Genomic DNA, 27,333 nt, shown 5'->3' with positions numbered 1-27,333 from the left:
GACAGAGAGACAGCCAGCGAGAGAGGGAACACAGCAGGGGAAGTGGGAGAGGAAGAAGCAGGCTCCTAGCCGAGGAGCCCGATGTGGGACCCGATCCCAGAACACCGGGATCACGCCCTGAGCCGAAGGCAGACGCTTAACGACTGCGCTACCCAGGCGCCCCAGAAGATGTGTTTTTGTTCGAGTATTTCTGTTTCGTTTCTCCTATTTTTTTGACGTGGGGTTCACTGATTTTTTTTCCTCTCAATTTATACATTTGTCTAAATTTTTATACATTTTTCTTTTTTGAATAATTTCTGTTCTTTACTGTTTCCTTTCACTTTGGGTTTAATTTGCCTTTACCGCCGTCTTCAGGTGGAGCTGTAGAATGTTTATTTTAACTCTTCTTTCCTTACGTAAGCATTTCAAGCTGCGTGTTTCCCTCTAGGCACTGCATTAGCTGCATCCTACAAGTTTTGTTGCAGTTTATCATTCAGACGGAAGTGATCTAATTTGCCCGTGGATGTCTTATTTGACCATGTGTTACAGCACTTAGAAGTGTGTTAATTTACAAATATTTGGGGATCTCCTGGGTTTCTTTTTGTTATTATTTTTAATGCTGCGGCAGCCAAAAGAGCACTGCAGGATTTTGGACCTTTTAAAATTTTTGAGACCTAAGCTTTGGCCTAACATCTCTATCTTGGTATATCTTTGGTGTGTGTTGGAGAAGAATGTACGGTCTCTGGTTGGTGGGTATGGTGTCCTGTTAGGTCAGGTTGGTTGCTAGTGTTCACACCTTCCCTGTCCTTACTGCCTCATCCCCCTCATCTCCTGACGCTTCCTTTGTCTGCTGTTAGCACAGCCACCTCACGGTTCTTGGGATTAGTGTTCACGTGGCATATGTGTTCATCCTTTACATCCATGTGTCTACGTTTAAAGTGCATTTCTTACCAACAGCACTGTTGTTGGGTCTTGCTTTTTTACGCCGTATGACAGTTGTTGCTTTTTAATTGGTGTATTTGTCTATTTCATTCATTCATTCATTTTTGAGTAGGCCTCGCGCCGGGCACGACCCTGAGATTGCGACCTGAGCTGAAATCAAGAGTCACACTTACCTGACTGAGCCCCCCGGGCGCCCCTGTCTGTCTTGTTTACCGTGGTATTTGAGATGGCAGTCAATAATGTCTTTGATATTGCTGTTTGTTTTCTATCTGTCCCATCTGTTCTGTCTTCCTTTTTGGCTTTTTCCCTGCTTCTTTGGGGTTGATTGTATTTTCACATCCCTTTTTTATCTTTTCCGTTGGCTTATTAGCTGTCCCTCGTCTTTGTTTTCATGCTTGTTCTAGGGTTTGCAGTACACGTCTTTAACTTAGGACTGTCTCCCTTCAAATGATATTATACCACTTTACAAAAACTGTTAGAACTTTACAGTAGAATACCCACATTTTCTTCTCTCCCTTGTGCTATTACCCCACAATACAGTGTACTGATTTTGCTTTAGGCAGTTACTATGTAAAGAAAACTTAAAATGAGAGAAAAAAATATCTTATGTTGATTTACTAATTCACTGTTTCAGGGACACTTCATTCCTCCGTTTCCATCTGGTGATGCTCTCCTTCAGCCTACAGCTTCATTTACTGGTTCTTGAATTGCTAGTCTGCTGATGTCAGTTTTTTTCAGCTTTTTTTCTAAGTGGAAATGTCTTCATTTTACTTTCATTTTACATGATACACTTGCTAGATATAGAATTCTAGACTGACAGCACTTGAAAGATGTTCCATTTTCTGGCTCACATTGTTCTAATGAGAGTATAGTGGTTATTTTTTTCTTTGTTCTCCTGTATTTAATGTTTCTGTGTCCTCCTCTAGGACTGTTTAAGTGATTTTCTCTCTCCCTTTGGCATTTTAGCAGTTTGGTGTTGATGTCTTTGTGATTTTCTGGGAGTCCGGTTAGATGTAGGTTAGACTATTCAATGTTGTCCAGCGGCAACGAATTTGTTTTTCCTTGCAATCTTTTTCTTTTTTTGGCTTCATTTTGGATAGTTTTTATTGCCCTTCACGGTGGATGTGCTGTGAACTTTTGCATTTTTCATTTTACAGACGGTGTTTTTCGCTCTAGAGGCTGTTTGTTCTTTGATGACCATTCCCATGTCTATTATGTTCATATTTTCCTTTAAATCTTTGGGNTATTGATTCAGCCCCCCAGTAATACAAGAGGGGAGAGGACTGTGAATTAGAGTATTTGGAGAAATCCTTTAATTTTTTTTTTTTTTTATTTTATTTCTTTATTCGACAGAGATAGAGACAGCCAGCGAGAGAGGGAACACAAGCAGGGGGAGTGGGAGAGGAAGAAGCAGGCTCACAGTGGAGGAGCCCGATGTGGGGCTCGATCCCGTAACGCCGGGATCACGCCCTGAGCCGAAGGCAGACGCTTTAACCGCTATGCCACCCAGGCGCCCCATGTTCTCACATTCTTGTATACTAATTCTCTCATCTCACTTCTGGGTCTCTTTCTGCTCGCTGACTTTTCTTCTAATGGGTCAATTTTCCCCCTGGGAATGTGCGGTTAGATGCTGGCTGCATGTCAAAGGGTGCTCCTGGCCCTCGGCAGCACCTGGCTGGATTGGCGAATGCTGCCCGTTGGTGGTCTGGGTTTTGTTCTCATCCGTCAGTGAAGGATGTGTCCCGGCACGCAGTTCAGTCACCTGCAGGTCGTCGTGATCCTTCTGAGGCTTTCCCTGTGGATGGCCTGGCCCAAGGGTTTAGCCTTTCCGGGGTCTCCACTGAATGCTCTGGGTGTTCAGTGACACTTTTCACTCGGTCTGGTTGGAACTTGCTGGTCTCCAAGCCCCTCGTAAGCTCAGGCTGCTTGCAGGCCTTCAGCTTTGCCCTGGTGGGTGTTTGCCCGGCCTCCTGTGGTCCTGCCTGGCAGCTGTGCGGCTTGGTTTTTAGAAGGCTCCAGTGGGACCCTTGTGTGGATTGGCAGCGTGCTCTCTCTCGAGTACCCTTCCCTGCAAACCAGCAGCCCTCAGCATCCCTGAGCTCTGACCTTTGTCTCCTCAGCTCAGTAAGAGCACCCACCCTTTTGGGCCCCTTTCCTGCGTCAGGTGCTGAAAGTGCATCCCAAGTCAAAGGGCTTGTCCAGCCTGTTGGCTGTCTCTCGGGAGCTCAGGCCGGCACTTCCCGTTGTCTGATGACAGGTGCTTCATGGATGGTCCAGTGGCCCCTTGTTGATGGAGGGAGGCCGCTGGGCTGCACGTTGGTCCCTCCTGGTCAGGAGGGCGGGTTTTATCCCCGGCTTTTCATAGTTTTCACCTTCCCGTGATTAGCATGTGAACTTTTCCCTAGGTGTTCACAGTCCTTGAGGAGTCGGTTAGATGAAACTCTGAGGTCACTGACTGTGGACCCACCTTCGTGCAGCCTCCAGAGTTCTCACTGTGCTGGGCCTGCTGTTGGGGGCCAGTGGGGGATGGGATGTGGAAGACCAGCTCTGCCTTATGGTCTTCTTCCTGCCTGGAGTTTAACTTCATTTTTTTCAGAATGACTGAAAAAACTGAGGCGCCTGTGTCGCTCGGTCGGTTAAGTGTCCTGCTCTTGGTTTTGGCCCAGGTCATGATCCTCGGGGTTGTGGGATCGAGCCCCTCATTGGGCTCTGCTCTCAGTGGAGAGTCTGCTTGGGATTTTTTCCTTCTGCCCCGTGTGCACGCACGCTTTCTCAAACAGATCTTTAAAAAAAAAAAAGAATGAAAGCTATTTATGTAATAAATATTCATTATGAAAAAATGAAATAAAAAGGAAAGTAAGTTCATTGTCCATTTTTGCAGAACTTCTAATTTGTATTTTTGAATCTCTTATGTAAACACGTAATTTGGGGGCGCCTGGGTTGCTCAGTCGGTTAAGCGTCTACCTTTGGCTCAGGTCGTGATCTGGGTCCTGAAATCAAGTCCCGCGTCGGGCTCTCTGTTTAGCGGGGAGCCTGCTTCTCCCCCACCTGCCCCTGGCTTGTTCTTGCATGGACGTGGTGTGCTCTCTCTCTCAAATAAGTAAAATCTTAGAAAAAAAGAACGCATAGTTTGTATTTCTGCACATTTGTAATTCGGTTAGTTGGACTGCCCATCAGTACGTCCACATCCACCGTGTGTGTGCATTGTGTCGTAGCCTTCTATAACGTGATAGCTCAAGGCGCCTTTGTATTGTGTAGCATGACTATAACACTTCACTAAACTCAGAAAATTGGGAGATTTGGGCCCCAGCGAATCATCACGGCTGATTTAATGATTTGAAGCTATCAGTGTCTTCTCCTCAGATGGACTGGTGTTTTAGAGTGCTAGGAAACTGGCTTGTCTCTTTATAGGGTTGTCGTCCGTGCTGAGACGGCACATAAAAAACTGATTAAAAATGGCAGCGGAGAGGGCCGTGTCACCCTAAATATGCCGCCAGGACCCCCCCCCCCGCCGCCGAGTCAGTGTGGGGCGGCAGAGGTTGGCGACCGAGCCACGGTTCTGCAGGTTCTCAAGTGCCAGGCAGGGCAAAGGACCTGCGCTGCTGCAGGACCTCCAGGGTGCTCCGCGGGCGCCCTGGGACAGAGCCTCCTGAGAACCGCTTCCCGACCCACCCAGTGTGTGCTTTCATCGGGGGGCTTTGTGAGGGCCCGACAGCCGCCGACCCGGTTCCCCCACCCCAGCTGCGCTTCCTGCTGCCATGGCGACCGCTTCTGAGCTCCGGGGCAAGAAGGCCCCTCTGGTATGAAGAACGCACCAGTGTTGTGGGCTTCGTTAGGGGGGCCTGTGGGTGGTGCTCGCTGATAGACCAGCCCGGCCTCTGCTCTGTGCCACTTGTTGCCCAAGTGAGCCTCACAGCCCGGTTTTGCAGGGTGCTTGCAGAAGTCACTTTTTTGAAATCTGTCCCCTCAGCCACACGTTTTACAGATCAGCTCACCTCACCGGAAAACCAGCAGGATCACAACTGTCCATGAAACCATGCTGCCTGCCGGGTGGCCTGTCATCGCACAAGATCTCAAGGGAGTAGGACTCCCCGTCACTGGGCGGCCGGTGGGGGGGTGTGGCGCTGGTGGGTTCAGGCAGTCATGGGTTGTCCTCATGTAGCCTGCAGCAAGCTCCCAGAAAGGCCGGGCATTCTGAAGTGAGGTGTGGGCGCAGGATTGGAGTGTCCCCAGGGTGAGAAGGGGGTGCGGGTTCTGGGGTTCTGGGCAGGGGCTTCCAGTGTCACTCGTACCACCTGTTAGTCCTTAAAGTCCTTAAGCTTTTGTTTGGAGAAGAGGTCTACTCCTTCACCAGCACATCTCGCCCAGAGCTCAAAGCCCTGGACCAGATCGTCCAGAAATTGCCTGTGGAGCTCTCTGAATCAGAGTTTCTTTATTTGCATCTGTACGGGTTGTTTTACATGGAGTAGCATTCATTCTTTATTTTAGCTACCTGAAACACATTTCCTTACAGGATATTTTCCCTTTTCTGGAAAATCAGAATGCTTTGACTTGCTTTGACAGGTGCCTTTTAATCACGTTTTGACTTTTTCTGCTCTTGTGGGGGACCCAGCACAGTGATCCCCAGTCTCCCCTGGGCCGAGTGGTGTGCTTTCATGCTTGTATTTCTGGCGTGCTGGGTATTCTTGCTTCATTTTCGTTGAGGCGGTAACCTTGGGCATGTGAAGTGACCTGAGCCCTGGAGTGCCCATCCTTGCTCAGCTCCCCACCTCAGATGGGTGCATTGGTGCATGAGATGTGCCCAGGGACCATTGTTCTCTGAGAGTTTCGATATTCTGCTAAGCCCAGTCACACTCTTTTATTTATTTATTTTTTTAAAGATTTTATTTATTTGAGAGAGCGAGCGCACGCAGGAGCAGGGAGAGGGAGAAGCAGGCTCCCTGCTCAGCAGGGAGCCCGATGTGGGGCTCGATCCCAGGACCCCAGGATCACGACCTGAGCTGAAGGCAGACGTTTAATGACTGAGCCACGCAGGCGTCTCAGCCCAGTCAGACTTTGAAATATGCCCACGTTGGTCTTCAAAGCCTGTGTTGCATGTGCCTGGTCGGCCTGGCTCCCCTGCCCCGTCGTGCTGTCCTGTGCCCGCGGGTGTGGGACCACCAGAGCCTCTGGGACGAGCGGCCCCGAGGGCGCTGTTTTCACCGCTTTCGCTCGCCTCCGTTGTTGTGCTTTAGTCTCTGAGAGAGGAGTGTTGGGTAAACGATGCGTATTACACGCATGTTTGATTTGTTGGTGTGGTTGTAGATGTGCAGTGCCAAACAGCTAGGGAAGGGGTTAATGCGGGCAGCCAAACAGCCTTTTCATAAATATTTAATAAAAGGAAAAAAGTGTCGGTTTGTGTTCGAGCTCAGGTGAGTGTTCAACACAGCTGCGTCCACTTTAATGGGATTCGGGGTTGTCCGAGTCGGTTTTGCAACCTGGGAGTACCTGGACATGGGGTAGGTGTTTGCCAGATGCAGGATTTTTGAGGAATTTTGCCCTCGAACGCAGGGGAAGGTGCTTGCTGAGTGTGGGTGCTGACTGAGGCCACCGTGTATGGTGCTCTGGTGGGTCTTGTGGACGCGGACCCGGCTGTGAGCTGTGTGGCGGCCTGACCTGTCCTTTTCTTCTAACAGGCTGTGGTGGTGCCTCAGGGTGGAGGACAGCTGTGGGTCTTCGGAGGGGAGTTTGCTTCTCCCGACGGAGAGCAGTTCTACCACTACAAGGATCTCTGGGTGCTGCATTTGGCCACTAAGACCTGGGAGCAAGTAAGGTAAGGTGGTGGGTAGTGAGCCTGGCCTCCGGGCCTGGCTCCTGTCCCGTGCCAGCATTCTGTGTTCACGGTGGCACAGTCCTGGCTCTTGGAATTCCGGGGCTCCGTGGAGCACGATCGCAGAGCCCTGAGCGGCCAGTCTTGCTGGTGACTGAAGGCAGGGAAGAGCTCGCCTTTTTCTCTAGACCCTTCTCACAGAAGGCCAGCTTAGTGCCAGCTGTCTGACCACCTGACTTTGTTGAAGGCGTTGCTGGCCTTGCTGGGAGCAGCGCGGTGTCCCTGCTTGTTTTCCCGTCCACCCTCAGCAGCACCTGCACGGAGCATCTGGAATGCAGTTGCCCTCCTCCCGGGCCGTCTGGATCCCCTTGGAGGCAGGGCCGGGCTTCAGCTTGCTGGCCGTGGGCCCGTGGTATTCACTACAAGGGAGTGCTCTCCTTAGGCCTGTTGACCTAGAAATAGCAGAGCTGGGAAGAGGACAGGAAGGATCGGGAGAGCTTTCCTGTGGCTCTTCAGTAAACCAGGCTCCGCCATCGCCGGGCTTGGTTTCTGCCCGTCGGGGACATTGATGATGGGTTTGTCACATCTGTAGTGCAGGTTCACCGCCGGTCAGCTGCGTGTCGGAAGAATGACTGTAGAATGAGAGAAGGAAAGTAGGGTTAGTTGGCTTTATTCTTTGGGGGTGCACATGCCCCGTGGCCGGGGCCACACACACCACGATCCCTGGGCACCGTCTCTGCCATCAGAGTGGCAGACCAGAGCTTGCTCCCGTGCTGGAGTAGGCGGCTGGAGTGCAGAGTTCAGTCAGGGTGCAGAACCCGTTGGGCGCCTGGGGCTTTCATCGGAAGGGAGCACCACTCGCTGGAGGCTGTGCGTGGTGGTTTGGTGAGGGGCCGTTAGCGTGGCTGCTGAGGCCGGGCGGTGCGGGCCGGCTCGGATCAGCTTCGGCCTGGGGTGTGTGCACCTCGAGTGTGCCGAGTGTGCGGAAGGTGTCGGTAGTGTCCAGGTTCAGCCAGGCCGCCAGAGGAGCTTCAGCCGTCCTCCTGAAGTCGGAAAACGGAGCCTTGCTGTGTGCTACGCGGTACTGACTTCGTTTCCCTTTCTATTACCTGCTTTGGGAAAGTTCATTGTCTTGGTAGGCGCAGCAATTAAAGTTATTTTCATATTAGAAATTGATTTTGTTGCGTATATGTGGAAGCTTGGTCATTTATCCTCAATTTAAGAAGTATTTAGACCCGGAGCCTGCCATCTTTGTTCCTCTCACCCTGCTTCGGTTCTTTAAAAACCCAGCTGTCGCTTACTGCCTGTCTCTTCATCTTTGACGAATTGATTCCAGGTATTTTCTTAGCATTTTTATCAGTTTGAGTGACTTTTTGTCCATAATTCACGGATGGGTGAGGGACGGTGCTTGGCTCCATGAGAGAATACTGCCCGTGACCGCGGCTCAGTGGGGCTCAGGGCTCGTGGCAGCCGTGGGGACGTCCTCAGCTGCTTTGCCGCATGCACACTTCTCGTGGCCTTCAGTCCTTCCCAGTTCTGTGGCTTGTACTGCGGTGTGTAACACGGAAGTAGGGGCACTAGGGACACATGGCCACTCGGGGATGTGCCCTTCGAGGGGCTTGCTGTGGCCACCGTCTCCCCACCAGCCAGGGACAGCCGCCCTCACCTCTTTGCGACCCAGGGCCGTCGGCCCCAGCACACGTGCACGGCTTCCACAGAGTCCGTCCCGTGTCGGAATCGTCTCTGCGAAACAGGTCTCGCTGCTTGAATGCTTATAGTCATCATGACGCGAGAGTTTTTGGAAAGTATGTCGCTGGCCGTTAGATCCGCAGGAGACTGCAAGTTGCGTACCATTGGTGTTCTTAAGCCTCTGGTTTAGTCTGGACAGAGTGGCGGGGCTGGAAAAGGAGAAGGTGCTTGACTTTTCTGTGTTGTCTGAGCTGTTCTTCCAGCCTTACTTGTAGGTGAGGACCCCGGTTCTGGGGGGTGAGTGTCGCCGTGAGCTGTCCGTGGGCCTCGTGGGAGTGTGCACCTGACTAGCAGGTGCAGCCTGGGGGGGCGGGGGATGGAGGGTTCTTCCCCCAGCTCTGCTGATTCCGTTTGCTGGGAGATTATCCGCAAGCGGCTGGATTTCTGTGCTTTGGTGCTTCACGTATCTAACGTTATGAGGTGTTTTCTGTCTTGAGCTTGTTGATGGGAAGTGAAAAGTCCTCAGTGGTGTTCAGGAGACATTACCTGATGACCAATGTCTACTTCTGTGTCTTTGATGTCTCCCATCCCATATTGTCTTGGGTGCTGAGCTCCAGCCTTCCTAAAACGCTTGGTGCCCTGACTGTTCGCAGGCTGCAGCCCTTCTCCCCGCTCCGCCGGCCCCAGAGGTGGTCCTGAGACCACGGAGGGAAGTGCTGCCTGTGTCGCCCCCTCTCCTGCCATTCCAGCTTCCCACAGCCCTCTGCGTGGGGGGAACGGGCAGGCCTGCGGAAACGTTTCCCACTGCCCCAGAAGCCCCGAGAGCTGACCCACCGTGACCCCGTGACACATTGGTTTTGTATGGGAGCTGGTGCCAGGAGGGCCTCCGTGAACAGAGACCAGCGGGTGAAGAGGGCGTGAGCACGCGTTGCCACGGAGACTGAAAGGGAGTGAGCAGCACGCGGCTTGGTGGAGACTGTGCAGGGGGCGACAGCAGGGCAGCTGCAGGTGAAGGCGGGCACCGTTGGGGGGCGGTGAGGCACCGTCTCCCCAGTGCAACTTAACACGTGCCTCCACCCCAAGTGTGCTTTTACAAACGTACCTTAAAGAAATACTCCCTCTTGTTTATGCAAAGCTACATACCACAGAACCATGAAGCGGAACCATACGTGCCTGAGAACAAAGCCCAGGAGTGTGTACACGCGTGTGTGTGCTTGCCAGGAGGGCCAGAGAACTGTCCCAGCACGGCGCGGGCCGCATGTGGTCTAGTGTCGCTCCGTCTTCATCCCTGCAGCCAGAGGGTGTATTCTGAGAGCTGGAGGGTTTTGGTCATTTACTTAAACATTTCTTTGCAGTGCATTTTTTTCATATGAGCTCCAGAATCAGTTTTTCATGTGGTATTTTAAAAATTCCAGTGGGGGATTTTGATGGGGTTTCTTTCGCTTACAGATCGCACTCTGGGAGAGTTGACGGTGCTGTGATCCTGTCTTCCCGATCAGGAACATTGCACTTCTCTCCAGTTAGGTTTATTTCTCACCCGTCAGTAAAAGTTACAACCACCTAGAAGGAGAATTGCCGAGTCAGAGGACACCTGTGCCTCCGTGCCTCTCCCCTCCTGTCTGTTCCCGAAGAGACTCCAGCCACACTCCCTCCCTGCTGGGAGGAGGCCTGTCCCCGGCGCTGTGCCAGTGCCCAGTGTTCTCGATGGCGGTCTTGGGACACCTCCTTTCTCTGTGTAGCAGTTCCTAGACGCGGGGCAGAGGCCCTGTGGAATATGTCGTTTCCTGTCCTTGCTTGCACTTTGGAAGGGCTCCCTAGAGAATGGTTGTGGTGTCCCAGCAAGAGTCGGTGGTGTAGTGGCTGGGAGACCTGTCCGCCTGGGGACGTGGCCCAGAGCTAACACCCTCTGTTCGTGATTCTCGGACTTTCTGCACCAAGTAGCACCTCCCTGCCCGCCTCACCCCAAACATTGGTTCAGAGCACGTTTCAGACGGGGCTCAGGAATCTGCCTTTTATTTAAGCCCTCCCTGCCCCACTTAGTGATCCTGACCAAGGTGGTCCGAGGCCCCAGCTGGAGGCCCCGTTCTTCATCCATTGGCCTTGGTGATTAGTGGGTGTCGTGCCCGTTAGGACTTTTGTTCACTCATGTGAACACGGAACATGCCCGCTGCCCTTTCAGGAGTAAGAAAACGCAGGTAAAATTCCTTAGCTCCTTAAAAAGCAGTAAAATTGAGCAGTAAAATTGAGCAGGTGCTTCTGTGACGTATAGAACGTAACGGGCTGTCCGCTCTCCTCGGCCGCCGTAACGGAACGCACGGGTGGACTCGCAAAGAGCCTGCCTGCTGAGTCCTCGGGGTGGGCTGTGGCGCTCTTCCTGGGAATGAGACTGGGCTGCTGTGGAGAGGGGACTGGGCTGCTGTGGAGAGGGGACTGCAGCTGGCGGTGTGGCCTCCGTAGTCTTGTCATCTCAAAGAAAGGTGAGGAGATTCATTCAAAATGCAAACTGAGTTTACCATTCCTGGTGGAGGCCTCTGAGTCCAGGAAAACCCACATTGCTCAGAAGGCGCAGGCAGAGCCCGTGACGAGCTTGAGTGTGTTTTGTGCCCAGGATTTGGTCCGACGCTCTGCATTCATTTCTCCGTGTAAGTGTTCCTCGGTGCTGTGGGGGTAGTTTTACAGCTGAGGCGGCCTCCAGAGGAGGGTCAAGGCCAGCATCTGCTGTATTAAATCAGCATCTAGAGTACATTTAGCCCTTTCGCTGGCTTTCAAACAGGTTTTTCTTGTGGGAGAGCAGGGTGGATTTCCTCTTGCTGGCTGATAACTTCTGATTTATCTGGTACAGCAAGTATGTCCCGCCCATCCTTGCACACATGGGCTGGTCTGAAGAAAGTGCTTTTTGGGGAAATGATTTTAGCTCGCCAGCGAGGTGAGTCAGGGCCTGCATAGGGCAGTCAGGGAAGAGCTGCTGTTCTGAGGTCTGAAGTCAGGTCACTGAAAGGGGCACCTCGATCGACCAGTGCCTGCGTGTTTCCCTATTTCACGGCCATGCTGTGCACTGATGCTGCGTGTGGAGAAAAGAGCACAGGCCTTGAGTCCCATCCCACCATGTGCTTGTTCTGCCCGCGGAAGCTGTGTGACGTCAGCGGGTCCGTCCGCTGCCCTGTGTGCCGTCGGTACCCGTGTGGGTGTGACGAGGACCAGGTGCAGCCCCGAGCACCTGGGCCTGCTGGGGCGCACCTCTACAGCCACCGTCTACCCGGAGGACGGCCTCCCCATGTGGTGATGGATGCAAAGGGACCAAATGCCAGTTTGGTTTTTGTGAAAGGCTATTTTAAAAAGTAAACTTTGATGAATTTGCATAGTCCTATGCAGCTTGATGAATTTTACAAAAGCAACCACACCTCTGTGCTCAGATCCAGAAAAGAGCTTTATCGCCACGCCTGAAACCCCCCTGTGCCCCTAACAGTCGCTCCCCCACGTCCGCCGCGAGCTCAGGTTAGGTTGGTTTTGAACACCTTTATAGATGCAGCCCTGTTTCTCCTGGCGGTGCTCACCGTGCGTTGTTTTCGTGAGACTTGTCTGTGTTGCCGGGGTGCTGGTTGGCTCATTTGGGGCGCTCTGGTGCTCGCCCGCGGAGCAAGGACCGTGCGTCTGCTGGTTGGCGGGCGATGGAGAGGCCCCAAGGTCAGGTTATTGCAAGGGGGTGCTGCTCTCAACACCCCTGGACACATCTGACGGTGAGCACACGTGTGCGTTTTCGTGGAGTGTGTGTCTGAGCAGAATAAGGCCACGGGGTCATGAGGTCTGTGCACGTTCAGCTCTGGCACCCGTTGGCAAACAGCTGTGCATGCGGGGGTGCTGGTTACTCAGCTCGCAGCCCTGTGGGTGAGTTCCGGCGGCAGTGCCCGGCCGTGCCGGCTGTGTGCCGTTCCTGGCCGTGCTTCTGTCGCATGTTTAACACCAAGTGCACTCTCAGCAGTCTTTTCTTGTCTTCACTTACTCACGTTCTTGTTTCTGGCAAGAGACGTCGACTTGACATCGTAACTATTTGACATGAGAGGAAAGATCACAGAGTTGCTGACGTCAAGAGAGCCAAAGCTTGGGTGTCCGCGTTAGCTGACTGCCTCATGGTGAGGGTGTCTGACCAGCTTTCACAGCTGTTCGGAGATTTCCTTCAGTTCCTGTCTTCCCCGGGTGACTGCACAGCCGCTCCGCTCCTGAACAGAGTCGTCTTCCTCTTCCGGTGTGGATGCGGATCCCGTCTTGGGGCCCCCGCCCAGGACCTCATCCAGCCCATCTCACCTCCCAAAGGCCACCTGCTAAGCTGTTGCATCTGGGGTTAGGGTTCAACATAGGAATTGGGCGGGGGTTGCCACAAACATTCAGCCCGTGACAGCTAGCGTATCCCATGTGGTGTTTGCAAAGGTCTGTCCTTGGACACCCCCCCACCCACGAGGGTCTCATCAGGTAAACATGAAGGAAATGGGTCACACCTGTGGTGGACAGGCCAAACCAGCGGGGACAGCAGGCAGGGCATTCGGAGACAGCAAGAGGCCATGTCACACTGCCAGGCTGTGACTCGGGAGTTTGTGGAGCTGGGCAGGGGGTGCTGTGGGGGATGGGGGCATGCCAGGGCAGCTCCCAACTCCTTCCCGCACCCCATCTCCCACTGGCACTGCCTATGCCGAGGGGACTTCTCTGTGACATCAGAGTGGGGGCCTGTGGGAGGGGAGTGGCCGCGGCGACAAAACAGACTGCTCAGGCGCTCTCATGCCTTCCTACGCCATGGTGGGCCCACCGAGGAGACAGGGATTTTGGCACTTTTTCTCCATTTATTTCTGAATCTGGGCCCACCCCAGCTGTTACCTGTGACTTGAAGACCCAGAAGGAGGCCGGGCCACTTACAGAGCTCTGCATTTTCAGATGTCATTTGCATGCCAGGAAATCACCCTTTCACGGCATACAGTTCACAGAGTCATGCCACCGTCCCCACCGGCTCACTTCGAGCGTTTCCTTTGCCCCCAAGTGACGCTCCACTCCATTACGGCCCCTACCTTCCTCCTTCCTCCAGGCCGCGCCTCATCTGTGTTCTGTCCGTGCGTCGGCCTCTTCCAGCTGTTTCCTGCAGCTACAGCCCTGCAGCTTCTGTGCTGCTGTGAGTGGCCTTCGTTCGCGTAACGTGTAAGGTCCAGTATCAGTATTTAGTGCTTTTTTATGGCCAAATAATATTCTATCATATGGGTGGGCCACATTTTGTTCATCCATTCTTTCATTGATGGACGTTTGGGCTGTTTGTACTTTTTCATCTTGTGAGTAATGCTGCCAGGAACATTCATGTACAGCTAAAACGCTTATGTGCCTCAGAGCACTTAGTAGATGAGCAGTAAAAACGGTGGAGTGAAAAAATTCACAGAAATATGTGTGTGTGCGTGCACATCTTCTCTTGATTTGAGAAAGGCATGAACATTTGGTCCTCAGTGAAACCTTAGTGTTGCATGTTCATGCTGCATCTGAGACCCACGGGCATCCTGGGAAAGAAGGACCATTAGCAGAGGGAGTCAGAATGACTTGTCTGGTCCAGTTGTGAGGTCCATGCCGCGTAATTTTAAAGTGTGTGAATTTTGGGACCTGAAACACGTGTAGAAGTAAACATACATGTTCCCTGCTCTCCAAGGTCTGCAGTGAGCTTTCGGGCTTGTGGTCTGAGTGCTCTGTGGCCCCCTTCACGGCTGTGTGTGGAGCCCAGCACCTGGGGAGGTGGAAGCAGGAGTGTGGGTAGACCCCCTGCTCCTGCCCTCTGACTGACCACCACTTTCGATGTGCTTGGTCGAGGAGGGGGGTCCAACGCACAGAAGGTGGGGGAATGCAGAAGGTGTGAGACGTTGAAACTGTCTGTTAGGGTAAGTGGTCAGGTTTATTGACACACAGATTCTTTAGTGCTCAGACCTCTGACTTTACTTGGGGTGGTTTAGTGTCGTAATCGGTGGTTGTACGTGTGAGTTCCAGGGCAGACTGTCTCCTTTCAGTTCTGGTTCTGCCATTGCCAGCCTCGTGTGTTTCTTGACTGCTAGGTCTTGATGTTCTCATCTCTGAAATGGGATTAAAGATCGTATCTGCCCATCTGGTTGTTAGGAATGAGAGCCCATAAACGGAGCATGCCTAGCATAAGATGAACACCCCACAAATAGTAGTTTTATCATTAATAGTAATAGTTAAAATAAAAATTAAACAAGGATACAGTCTGTTAGGCCTCCTGGGTTCTAGAGACTGCTTCTAATTATTCTGTACGGTGTGATTGAATACCTTGCACTTACTAAGCCTAGAATATGTTGATCCTTGGGAAAGTGGGGCTGAATTCCAAGGTACATTGTTTGAAATGGAAAGGGAGATTTTTTAAAAGATTTTATTTATTTATTTGACAGAGAGAGACAGCCAGCGAGAGAGGGAACATAGGAAGGGGGAGTGGGAGAGGAAGAAGCAGGCTCCCAGCGGAGAAGCCTGATGTGGGGCTTGATCCCAGGACTCCAGGATCACACCCTGAGCTGAAGGCAGACGCTCAACGACTGAGCCACCCAGGCGCCCCAAGGAAGATGTCCTTGTACATGCTTCCTGCTCAGGCCCTGTTGTAACCATTCCTGGAGAAGGGACCTTTTCTGTTCTGAGGGTGAGCCACTAGACTAAGTTCCTTGTTGGGTCTACTTGTGTGACCTTGAATCTCAGCGATTTAGGAGAGAAATGGTTCCTTTGCTCACCGGATGTCTTGGGCTGCCTGGTATGGCATGGTACTAGATAGAGCATATCATTTTGTAAGGTGTGAACTCTAAGGTAACGCAGGGAATCATTTGTATACCAGGTGTTTAACACTGTTTGTGCCCAGAGCCATGGCGTTGGTTGATGCTTGTATGTTTCCTGTAAAGGTCACCGCGGTGGCCGATAGAGGGGCCTGAGTGATGCTAAGTGGCAGCTTGCCCTGTAGGAATGCCATTCTGTACATAGCTCAGATGCACTTAAAAGCACTCACTCCCACAACATTACACATGTATTTTTGTCCCACATATAGATCTGGCTGAGTAGGACTTGTTAATTTTCTAAGACTCCGTATTTAGGAGTGACGGCAATTGAAAAGTGCCTTTTGGAGATTCAGATATAAACAGGCTTTTTTGGTTGGCTTTATTTTTCTAAAGGGGTATATAGAGTCTTTTTATAGAAAAATTTTCTCTTTTTGGTTACAAAACAGTGATACTTGGCTGCTGCCAGAAGAAGTGAATTGAGTGTTTTGTGCCTGCCTCACCAGAGGACACGCACCCCTGGGATTTGTGGACAGGAAGCTGAGTGCAGGCCCTGAACCTCCAGCCTCGTGTCTGCAGGGCATCGCTGAGCAATGGCAGTGGGACTTTAGGTTCACGAAGCATTCGGGTCTCCTGTGTAACCTTTTTGAAGTGGAATTGGAAGCTCCATACTAGCTTAGGTGTTGAATGAAAACTTGTTCCCCAGATCGTACTTTTAAAGTATTCTATCAGAATATTTCTCAGAAGGCAGTCGACTTGTTGCCAGCATGCATGGTGTCTTTCTTCTCATTCATCCTCTGTAATGTGCTGCTGTGCGGGGTGGCCATCGCCTCAGCAGCCAGCACAGAGCGGACGTGATGGCCGCACGGCTCCTGCAGCCTGTGGAGCGTGGCCAGCGCTGAGAGCACTGCTGCCACTGTGTGGGGTGCCACTTGAGGTCAGGGCCCAGCAACTGCGTGAATCTGTGGGTACTGGTATCATGGTGGGCCCAGACCCTCCTTCTGAGCTGTGTTCATGTGGTATTTTTATCATGAATTTGGATTTTAAAATATACTTACTAAATTTGTGGGTGATACGAAGCTAGAAGGGAGAGCAAATAAATTGGTTGACAAGTTCAGCATCCGAAATTACCTCCGTGGACCAAATCCGACAGGTGAAATTGAAGTGCGAGAAGTGTCCCTTGTAGGTTGCGTGTAAATACAGGGTTGAGAGAGCTGACTATACAAAGCTGCCCTTGCTAGTGGAAGAGGAGGGATTTAGTAATCTGTAATCCTGGTTGGCATCAGCACATGGCGAGGCTACCCAAAGGCTGGTGCTTAAAGGTTGGATGAACAGGATATGGCATCCAAGAACAGGTATCGATTACTTTTGGTTGACTTTCCACTGACAAGTATGGTGTTCATATTGAGTGACACATTCAGTGGGGCATTAATAAACTGAGGTCTTAGGGGAGAGAGACCCATGTGATCAAGCATTTGGGGAAAGGTGGGGAGAATAGAATTGGTTCTGGATTGGAATAGGGAAGACCCTGGGAGTCCTTACAGCGATATGTGATGAGCTGTTCATCTGGAATTTGCTGAAGAGGAAACATTGGGCACTTCGAACTTCCTTTTCATTTTTAGATTCTGTGTGTTGATTTTTTTTTTAAGATTTATTTATTAGAGCATGTGAGCATAAGAGGGACAGAGGGGGAGGGAAAGAGAATCTCAAGCAGACTCCACGCTGAGTGTGGAGCCTGACATGGGGCTCTGTCTCATGACCTTGAGATCACGATCTGAGCTGAAACAAGAGTCAGACCTCAAGTGACTACACCACCCAGCTGCCCCTTTTGATGTATTTTTTTACAGCACCTAGTTTTGGGGGAAGCTCTGTATAATGCAGAGACGTAAACACAAGAATGCATTGTACAAACAAGTGCTGGACTGTGTGGTTCAGGGTATCACCGTCCTTTGCAGCCTGGAGTTGTTGAGGTCTTTGTGGGAGGTGGACTTGACTGAATTCTGTAGGTGGGAGAGCTGGGCCTTCAGAGCCACCAAGGCAGCATGCAGGAAACAGAGGCACCTAGAGGTTGGTTCTCATGTAGGAGTTGAGATTTGTAATCTGTAAGAATCTAGGAAGCACGCCCAGATATGTCAGCTCTTTTATAATCAGGTTGTTTGTTTTCTTATTGTTGAGTTTTAAGAGTTATTTATAGATTTTGATCCTTTCTCAGATGTGTCCTCTGCAAATATTTTCTCCCAGCCTGTGGTTTCTAATTCTCCTGTTAATGTCTTGTACAGAGCAGAAGCTTTTTTTTTTTTTTTTAAAGATTTTATTTATTTATTTATTTGACAGAGAGAGACAGCCAGCGAGAGAGGGAACACAAGCAGGGGGAGTGGGAGAAGAAGAAGCAGGCTCCCAACAGAGGAGCCTGATGGGGGGCTTGATCCTAGGACCCTGGGATCACGCCCTGAGCCGAAGGCAGATGCTTAACGACTGAGCCACCCAGGCGCCCCGAGAGCAGAAGTTTTAAAAATTAATGAAGTCCAGATTATCAGTTGTTTTACATTTAGGTCTGTGATCCATTTTTGTGAAAGTTGTAAGATCTGTGTCTAGGTTCATTTTTTGACATGTGGATGTCCAGTTGTTCTAGCACCATTTGTTGGAGAGGCTTATTCTTTGCTCCATTGTGTATTGCCCTTGTTCCTTTGCTAAAGATGAGTTGACTGTATTCATGGGGGTGTAATCCTGGACTTTCTGTTTTATCCCATTGGACAATTTGTTTATTCTTTCACCAATACCACACTGTCTTGATTACTTGGCTTTATAGTAAGTCTTGAAGTCAGGTAGGCCAGTCTTCCAACTTTGTTTTCTCCAATATTGTGTTGGTTATTTGGGGTCTTTTACCTCCCTATATAAACTTTAGAATTTGTCCATACCCTTAAAACAGTTTGCTGGGATTGTGGTTGAGATTGCGTTGAATCCATAGATCAAGTTGGGAAGAACTGACATCTTGATGATACCTAATTTCCGTCTATTCCTCTGACACGGAATGTCCCTCTGTTTATTTAGTTCTTTGATTTTGTCCATCATAGTCTTCTAGTTTATACCCCAAATAGATCTTGTACATTTTGTAGGATTTATACTGAGTATTTCATCTTGGGGGTGTTAATATAAATGGTATTGTTTTTAATTTCAAATTTCACTTGTTTATTGCTGGTATGTAGGAAAGCAATTGACTTTTGTGCCTACAACGTTGCTGTATCACTTACTAGTTCCAGGAGTTTTTTGGTCAGTTCTTTCAGGTTTTATACATAGATCATGTCAGTTGCAAACAAATAACCGTTTTATATCTTCCTTCCCAATATTTATACCTTTTATTTCCTTTTCCTCTCTTACTGCATTAGCAAGGACTTCTATGATAGTGTTGGAAGGAGTGGTGAGAGGGGACATCCCTGCCCTGTTCCTGATCTTACTGGGAAAACCTTCAGGTTTTCATTATGGAGTACTCAATAGCTGTAGGTTTTTGTAGATCTTTATCAGTTTCAGAAAATTCCCTTCTATTCCTAGTTTACTGAGAGTTTAATCTTGAACGGTGTTAGATTTTGACAAATGCTTTTTCTGCATCTATTGGTATGACCATGTGACTTTTCTTTCTTAGTCTGTTGATGTGATGGGTTATATTAATTGATTTTAGAATGTGGAACCAGCCTTGCATACCCAGGATAAATCCCACTTGGTCGTAGTGTGTAATTCTTTTTATACTTTTTTGAATTCGATTTGTTAATATTGAGGATTTTTGCATCTGTGTTCCTGAGAGATACTGGTCTGTAGTCTTTTTTTGTAATGTATTTATTTGGTTTTGGTATTAGGGTAGTGCTGGATGGATGATAGAAGCTATGTTCTGAAAGAGATTATAGAGGTTTGGTATCATTTTTTCCTTAAATGTTTGGTAGAATTCACCAGTGAACCCCTCTGCACCTGGTGCTTTCTGTTTTGGAAGATTATCAATTATTAATTCAATGTCTTTAATAGATGTAAGCCTATTCAGATTGTCTACTTCTTGTGGATTTTGGTAAATTCTGTTTTTTAAGGAATTGGCCCACTTTATCCAGATGATCAAATTTGTGGTCATAGAGTTGTTTATGGCACTGCTTTTTAAAAATTTTTTAAATTTCCGTAGGATCTGTAGTGATGTCCCCACTTTCATTTTTGATATTAATTTGCGTTCTGTCTTTTTTTCTTAGCTTGGCTAGAGGCTTATCAATTTTTATCAAGCTTTTCAAAGAATCAGCTTTTGGTTTTGTTGTTTTCTGTTTTCCAAATATTTCAAAATTTTTCAGGGTTTTCAAAAATAATAATTTCTGCTCTCATTCTTATTATTTCTTTTCTTCTGCTTACTTTGGGTTTAGTTTCCTCTTCATTTTCAAGTTTCCTAAGGTGGAAAATTAGATTATTGACTTTGGATCTTTTTTTCTTTTCTAATATGTGCATTCAGTCCTACAGATTTCCTTCTAAGCACTTGCTTTACTGCATCCCACAAATTGATAAATTGTGTTTTTATTTTCATTCAGTTCAAAATATTTTTAAATTTCTCCTGTTTCTTCTTTTACTCACGTATTATTTGTAAGGGTGTTGTTTAATCTCTTTGTATTGGGGATTTCCCAGCTGTCGTTCTGTTATTGGTTTCTAGTTTAATCCTAATGTGGTCTAAAAGCAGACATTGCATTATTTCTTTTCAATTCGTTATGGTGTGTTTTGTGGCCCAGAATGTGGTCTATCCTGGTGAATGTCATAGGTGAGCTTAAGAAGAACGTATTCTGCCCATTGTTGGATGACGTGGTCTGTGGATGTCAGTTATATCCCATTGATTGATGGTGGTGTTGAGTTCAGCTCTGCCCTTGTTGATTACTGCTGCTTTGTCCATCCATTTTTGAGAGAGGGGCATTGAATTTTCCAACTGCAACAGCAGATAAGTTTGTTTCCCCTTGCAGTTCTGTTAGTTTTTGCCTCACATAGTTTGACATTCTGTTGTTGGGTTTGCACGTGTTAAGAAGTCTTTTTGGATGGTTTATCCCTTTGTACTTACGTAATGCCCGTTTAAATCGCCGGTAACTTTCTTTGCCTTGAAGTCTGCTCTCTCTGAAATGTAGCTACTCTTACCTTTCTTTGATTAGTTGTCGCCATGGTATATCTTCTCCATGTGTATACGTTTCATCTCCATGCGTACTTATGTTTAAAGTGGGTTACTTGTAGACAACACGTAGCTGGGTCTTGTGTTTTGATCCACTCTGACAATCTCTGTCATTTAAATGGTGCATTTAGACCATTATTGTTCAAAGTGATTATTGATACACTGGATTAATATCTACCATATTTTTTACTGTTTTCTCTTTGTTGTTCTTGTGCTCTGTTCTTCTGTTTGTCTTTGACTTTTTTTGGTGTTTTTTTGTGGTTTCAATTGAGCATGTTGTAGGATTCCAGTTTTGTTCTTTCTTAGCATATCAGTTATACCATCGTTTTTACTGTTTTGCTGGCTGCCCTACGGTCGGCCGTGTGCATTTACAGCTAACCCAAGTCCGCCTTCAGATAACAGTGCACCACTCGCGAAGTAGCACGAGTGCGCGGAAATAGCAGACTAATCTGAATTCCTTCCCTCGTTCCTTGTATCGTTGCTGTCTTCTGTTTCTCTGACACAGGAACAGGCTTTAGGAACATGGGTGTGTGTAGCAGCACGCAGTCAGATACGTCGCCGCTGCTGTCATTGTGAACAGATTGTTAGCTCGATTAAGAGTAAGAAAAAGAAGGGGCGCCTGGGGGGCACAGCGGTTAAGCGTCTGCCTTCGGCTCAGGGCGTGATCCCGGCGTTATGGGATCGAGCCCCACATCGGGCTCCTCCGCTGTGAGCCTGCTTCTTCCTCTCCCACTCCCCCCTGCTTGTGTTCCCTCTCTCGCTGGCTGTCTCTATCTCTGTCAAACAAATAAATAAAATCTTAAAAAAAAAAAAAAGTAAGAAAAAGAAAACGTTTTTATTTTACCTTTACTTTGTTCCTTCTTCAGTTCTCTTCCTTCCTCATGTAGATCTCTTCTCTCAAAGACTGTTGAACGTTTCTTGTGAGGCAGGCCTGTTGGCAACCAAGTCCACGAATTTTGGTTTGTCAGAGAAAGTCTTATTCCTCCTTATTTCTGAAGGATGCTTGTGCAGAGCAAAAGTGATGTTTTGGTGATGTTTTTCTCCCAGCACCGTAAATACTTCATTCCACTCTCTTCTTGCTGGCACGGTTTCTGAGCAAGAGTTGGATTTGAGTCTCGTCTTCGTTCCTCTGTAGGTAAGGTATTGTTTTTCCCATGGCTTCTTTCAGGGTTTTTCCTTTTTCTTTGGTTTTTGTAATTTGAAAATGACAGGCCTAGTTATGCTTTCTTGGCATTTAGCCCACTTGGTGTCCGCTGACCATCCTGCATCTGTGGTTTGATGTCTGAGTTCAGTTTGGGGAAATTCTCACCGTTTCATATTTTTCTTCTATTCCTTTGTCTCCTCCTTCCGGCAAGCCCATTATGCGTCTGTTACACATTCAGCTTAATTGTCCCACAGTCCTTGGATATTCAGTTCTGTTTTTGTTTTTTCCCAGTCTTGGTTCTCCTTGGTTCTCTTTTTTGGGTTTTTGAGCTTTTCATTGCTGTATCCTGTGGCTCTGGGATGCTTAGCTGCATCTGGCCTGCTTGCAAGCCCGTCGGAGCCATTCTGGGCAGTCCGTGTTTCTGTTAGTGGTTTGAGCTCTCGTATTTCTTTCTGGTTCTTTCTTAGGATTTCTGCTCACCGCTTTCATTGCCTGTCTGTCTTTGCATGCCGTCTGCTTTTCCCGTTGTAGCCCTTAGCGTATTCCTCACAGTTGTTTTAAATCCCTGGTCTTGTGATTCCAGCACCCTTGCTTGTCCGGCTCCGGTGCTTGTTCTGGACCCTCAGACGGTGTTTTTTTCGCTTTCTGTGTACCCCCGAAGTGTCCCCTCGCTAGCAGGACGTGATGGGCCAGGTAGGAGGATGTGCCGTGAACCGGCCTTCAGGAGTGTGGTGGTGAGGTGTGTGAGCAGGGGGGTGCGCTCGTCCTGTGAGGAGGTCTCAGCTCTTTATTGAGCCTGTGCCTCTGTTTCTTTCTCCCCTTCGTGCGTGGGCCAGCATGCCCAGAGGCAGCTGGGGTTGGGCATTTCTCTTGCCCCGGTCGGTTTGGCTCTGATAGACTCGAGCACGCGGTGGGCTCTGGTTAGCTGGTTTCCCGTGAGGGAGCAGAGTGTCAAGAGGAACAGAATGCTCAGGCACTTTCCAGAATGCTTCCTTCTGCCATCCCCTGCCCCTTCCAGAAACGCGAGGGGGTTTTCCTGCGGTTATTTACTGTGGGAATGCGTTTGAGCCCCTGAGTAGGTCTCACAGTATGGTGGGGGCCCTGTGCCCGGGTCCTCCTGCAGTGTCCCACTCGGCGTGTGGCTGCACTGCGCCTCCGGCAGCATGTCCGTCCAGTTCAGGTTTTCTGTCCAGCACAGGTTCCCACAGTGTCTGCCCATGAGCCTCTGCTTCTGGAGGGGTGACTCCTGTACTCACCTGTCTTTAATTTGGGGGCCAGCAGTTTGACCCGTGCGTGATCCCAGAAGAGTTGTTGATTTTCAGTCTGTTCAACTTTTTACTTGTTGGAACGGACTGGTGACTTCAAGTCCCTTGTATGCCAAACCAGAACTCAGAAGTCCCTCTGTTGGTTATGTATTGCCATGTATTTTTAGATCCGTTTTAATGAGATAAAATCCCATTCAGTAAAATGACTACCTTTTAGCTGGACTGTTAGGATTTTCAGCTAATACACAGGCATGTCTAACCACCGCCATACTCAGGACCGAAGAGGTGTGCATCCCTCTAGAAAGTTCTCTTCTTCCCACGTGCCGTGAGTCCCCTTGTCATCTTTGGCCCTAGGCAGCTACTGTCATCACCACAGATTGATTTCTGTCTTTTTAAGAATCTCCTACAAGTGGAACGGACAGCACGTGCTGCTTCGTTGAACGTGAGGTTTCTGAGACCTGTCCGTGTCGTGTGTCAGGAGACGGTCCGCATTGGTTGCTGACAAGTATTCCATTGTATGAATGCCCTGCACTTTATTCGTTCACTCGTCGAGGCGTCTCTTGGCTGCAGTTATGAATAAAGCTTCTCTCAATATGTGTGTGTAGGTCGGCGCACGCACTTGTGTTTTCGTATCTGAGCAGGGATCTGGCATCCTGTTGCCAGGTCGTGTGCTAAGTGCGTTTCACAGTGGAAGGAACAGCCGCGGTGATCGTGCCATCTTACCCCTGCCCCCGTGCCGTGTGAGGGAGCCAGCTTTCGGCTCGTGGCTTCGTGAGGACTTGATCCTGTCCTTGGGTTTTTGCCCCTAGTGGTGTATGGTAGGGAGCACACTGTGCCTTCAGCTTGTTCACCGAACAACGGATGATGGAGGGAGGTGACTGTTTCTTGCTGTCTTTTTTGGCCATTTGTGTGTCTTTTCTTTCCCGTTTTTATTTTAGCCTTCTGTTCAAATCTTTTGCCTATAATTTTATTGGATTTATTCTACTCGTAAGATACCAGAGTTCTTTTATGTATTCTGGGTGCAAGTTATTGGTCAGATGAGTGTTTCCAGAAATCTCTCTCCCCGCCTTCCATCTCTTGCTGTTTTATTCTGTAATGGTTTATTTTGAAGAGCTGAGGTTTTCTGTTTTAATGGAGTCCAGTTTCTATTTCTCAGGCCCTGCTCACTCCCAGAGATCTTTACTCCAAGGTCATGGCAACTGTCTCCTGTTCGATTCTGCACGTTCACAGCCCCTAGCTAGACTCAGGATGGTCTGGGTTACCTGCGGTCAGTTAACTGGAGCTCAGTAAGTGCTTATGAAACAGAAATCAGTGTAAAAAGTGGTCTTTTTTTCCCCCATTTCAGATCCACAGGAGGCCCTTCAGGTCGGAGCGGACATCGGATGGTAGCCTGGAAGAGACAGCTAATCCTTTTTGGTGGCTTCCATGAGAGTACAAGGTTGGTACCAATTGCAGGACATCTTTCTTTACTTCCTGGAACAGTAAGGAGCGGACTTTTTGGGGGAAAAACCATTCTGAACAGCCACGGACGATGTCTCCCATCCCTAAACCAGAGCCAGCTTTGCGGATGCAGCCGAGGCAGGCCTCCCCCGCCCCCACCGCCGTCAGTGTCTTGAAGTACTTAATAGTTATTGAACAACGGGCTCTGCATTTTTATTTTACGCTGAGACCTGCAAATGATACGGCCAGTCCCGTGTAACACAGGATTCCCCTCCTTGGCCTGGTACACCATCCCCTGAGCGCTTGGTAGAAGTCTGGTTGCCAGGCCCCACCCTCTCGTTTCTGACTCAGTAGGCCTGAGGTGGGGTCTGAGACTCTGCCTTTCTGCAAATTTGTGGGCGCTGCTGCTGCTGGCCAGGGGACCCCACTCTGAGAACCTCTGGGCTAAAGTAACTTTGAACTCTCTGTGTTGGGGACGCGGCGAGAGCAGGGGTGTCTGAAGAGGGGCCGTGTTGGTACGAACCGCCGGGATTGTATGTTGTGTGTGTGCTCACACCCGGCCAGGCTCACAGGCTCTCCGGCCTGTCGTCCACACCACAGCCTATCGGAGGTCCTGAGTTCAGTTCCAAGAAACAGGACACGTGGGGACAGGTCCATGTTCCTATCACCACCGTCATGCAGTGCTGGGTTGTGTAACGCGGCGAGGCTGTCCTGCCTGGCGAAGGCCCCGTGTGTTGTGCTTTGCTTCTGACCAGGCCCCAAGTGGGGGAGGGTGGGCGGCTATCTCTCCCAGCAGCCGGGCTCTACGCTTCCCTCTCCTGACTCCTTAAAAAAGAGCAGGAGTCCTCAATTTATGAACCGTCATGGCACCTCTCACATTTCTACTGCGTGATTTTTTTCTGATAATGACTGACTCCTAAATCAGTCGTTGGACGTGAACGTGAAGGAGGGCTCTGAGTCAGGGTCTTGGGTGTTTCGTACCCATCACCCTGGTCACGGCTGAGGTGCTGTGGTGTAGATTTGGCTCAATTACAGCTGCAGTTTTTTTCTTCATGAATAAAGATGTTTTATTAATTGAGAAAAGGGGATATAAAATCTTGAATGCTTCTGGAGGGGATTTTAAAAGCATAATTCAAGTTAAACAGGAGTGATTTTGTGTCCTTAAAGATGTAACGTGGGCGTAGTAACGCTTTAATACTGAGTCTCAGAGACCATGCTGTTGGTAGAGCCCCTCGCGGTCCCACGTCCTGTTGCGGAAACCAGGCTCCACAGCGCCTGGTGGAGTGTGGCCTGCACAGACGGTTGCTCATTTTCGGGTGGCCCGGCCTCCCACCCTGCAGGCGTGCAGTGGGTCGTTGCCATGTGGGATGAGAGAGCCCGGGCTGTTTGTGAAAGTTTATACCTAAGGGATTGTCATTTATTATTTATTCTTGACACTTTTTTTTTTAAACTAGGAATTATTTGTCATACACACATGGGGATTCGTGTGTTGGTGCATTAATTCACCGCTTGTGTGTGAGATGCTGGGGCCAACACAGGCCCTTCCCCTGGGAGTTCACAGCTTAGAAAGTGGATCAAGGTTTATATGGTGGTTGTAATCTGCAACTTTTTCAAAATCAGAATGGTTTTCAAAACTATTATCATCTATTATCTTAAAATTATTGTTTACAAAGTATTTAAACATACAGGAGAAAACAAAGAGACCAGGAAAGCTACATGTGTCGTCTTCTTTCTTATGAAACAAGTTAGTTAGACTTTAAAAGCCAAAGAACGGTTGATATTTATGTGTAGAAGGGAATTTTTGTTAAAAGACTTTATTTGGGGGGGAGAGAGAAAGCACGAGCAGTGCAGAGGGAGAAGCATTTCTGTGGGTGCCAGTCAGGAGGGGCACCTGCCGGGTGGCAGCCTGTGCCCGTGCTGTGTGTGGCCGAGGACACTGGGCTTTCGCCGGCGCTCCTGTCCTGGCAGCGCTTCCACACGCGGGCTGAGTCGTAGTAGGAAAGACAGAATTGCTCACACCGTGGGACAGCTGCTCACTTCAGGCCTGGCTGTCTGCTTTGAATACCTGGAGAGCATCTCGTATTCTTCTCATGTCATTCTGGCCTGGGACCCCTTGGCTTTGCCCGTGCCTGTCCATGACATTACGTCAGAACACGGCATCCTTGAGCCGCTGCTTTCCCACCCACGGGCTCCTTCTCAAGGCCCCCTCTGCGCTCGAATCCTTTGCCACTTCAGTCCCAGGAGCACCAGGCAGGGCGCAGCCTCAGGGTCCCCTTGCTGCTGTGCGGCTGCCGGGCTACAGGGACGGGCCTCTAGGCACGCCGGTTTCAGGAATGCTCAGCCTGGCTCAGGGTCTCCTCCCAGCCCTTGCCCAGCTCTAAGTGTCTCCTTTCTGAGTATTCACTTGGCTCTGTAATTCATGAGCTTAAAATTACACGCGTGGTAACCTAATGTAAATGATTTGCAAGATGGTGATTTTGTAAGTTTTGTAAGGAAGTATGGTATAACTTTCAGACTAAAAAGGCTTTCAGATCCAGGCAAATTACAGTATTTCTTTGAGCTATCATTATCTCTAGTTTCCAGATGTGGAGTCATATATGCCCGTGGATTTGAACTTTAATGAAACTGGTAACTTACTACAAATGGCAGAAAATTTGCTTTTAATTTGGATCAGGTTCACTTTTTAATGTCTCCACCTCCTCATTTCTGTCCCTGTGTTATAACCAGAGATTACGTCTACTACAGTGACGTGTATGCCTTTAACCTGGACACGTTCACGTGGAGCAGACTGTCCCCATCAGGTGCTGGGCCCACACCTCGCTCGGGCTGCCAGATGTCCGTCACCCCCCAGGGCAGCATCGTCATCTATGGGGGCTACTCGAAACAGGTAAGACACGGCAGGCAGGGAACCCGGAGCTCCTCTCTGTTGCCTTTTTCACTTTCACCAGTCACGGAAACTTCCAAAAGGATTGTGAATTAGTTTAATAGAAACACTTTCTATTGAAGTAGAAATGGGTGTCGTGTTCATCTGTTTCCCTGTGAATATATTAAGATTTTTTTCAGCCATATTAACCCATATTATGTTGTGACCCCTATGGCCCGAG

The 27,333-nt window shown here is 49.2% G+C and overlaps 1 protein-coding gene across 2 annotated transcripts in view; it reads left to right on the top strand.

Annotated features, from left to right (window-relative positions):
• KLHDC4 (kelch domain containing 4) overlaps nt 1–27,224 on the top strand; it is a 39,115-nt gene extending 11,891 nt beyond the window's left edge. The window contains exons 5-7 of one of the 2 annotated variants that reach the window (XM_034638471.1): nt 6,597–6,733; nt 24,135–24,227; nt 26,957–27,224. In XM_034638471.1, the coding sequence (XP_034494362.1) occupies nt 6,597–6,733; nt 24,135–24,227; nt 26,957–27,209 (483 nt within the window). In that variant the 3' untranslated portion in view covers nt 27,210–27,224. The remainder of the gene's footprint in view (nt 1–6,596; nt 6,734–24,134; nt 24,228–26,956) is intronic. The other variant, XM_034638472.1, reaches the window with a different exon arrangement.
• Nucleotides 27,225–27,333: the final 109 nt, after the last annotated feature.

Source organism: Ailuropoda melanoleuca, chromosome 12 (assembly GCF_002007445.2).
Source record: "Ailuropoda melanoleuca isolate Jingjing chromosome 12, ASM200744v2, whole genome shotgun sequence".
NCBI lineage: Eukaryota > Metazoa > Chordata > Mammalia > Carnivora > Ursidae > Ailuropoda > Ailuropoda melanoleuca.
Note: the sequence above shows the minus strand (reverse complement) of the source record. Positions and strands in the feature narration are given on the sequence as shown.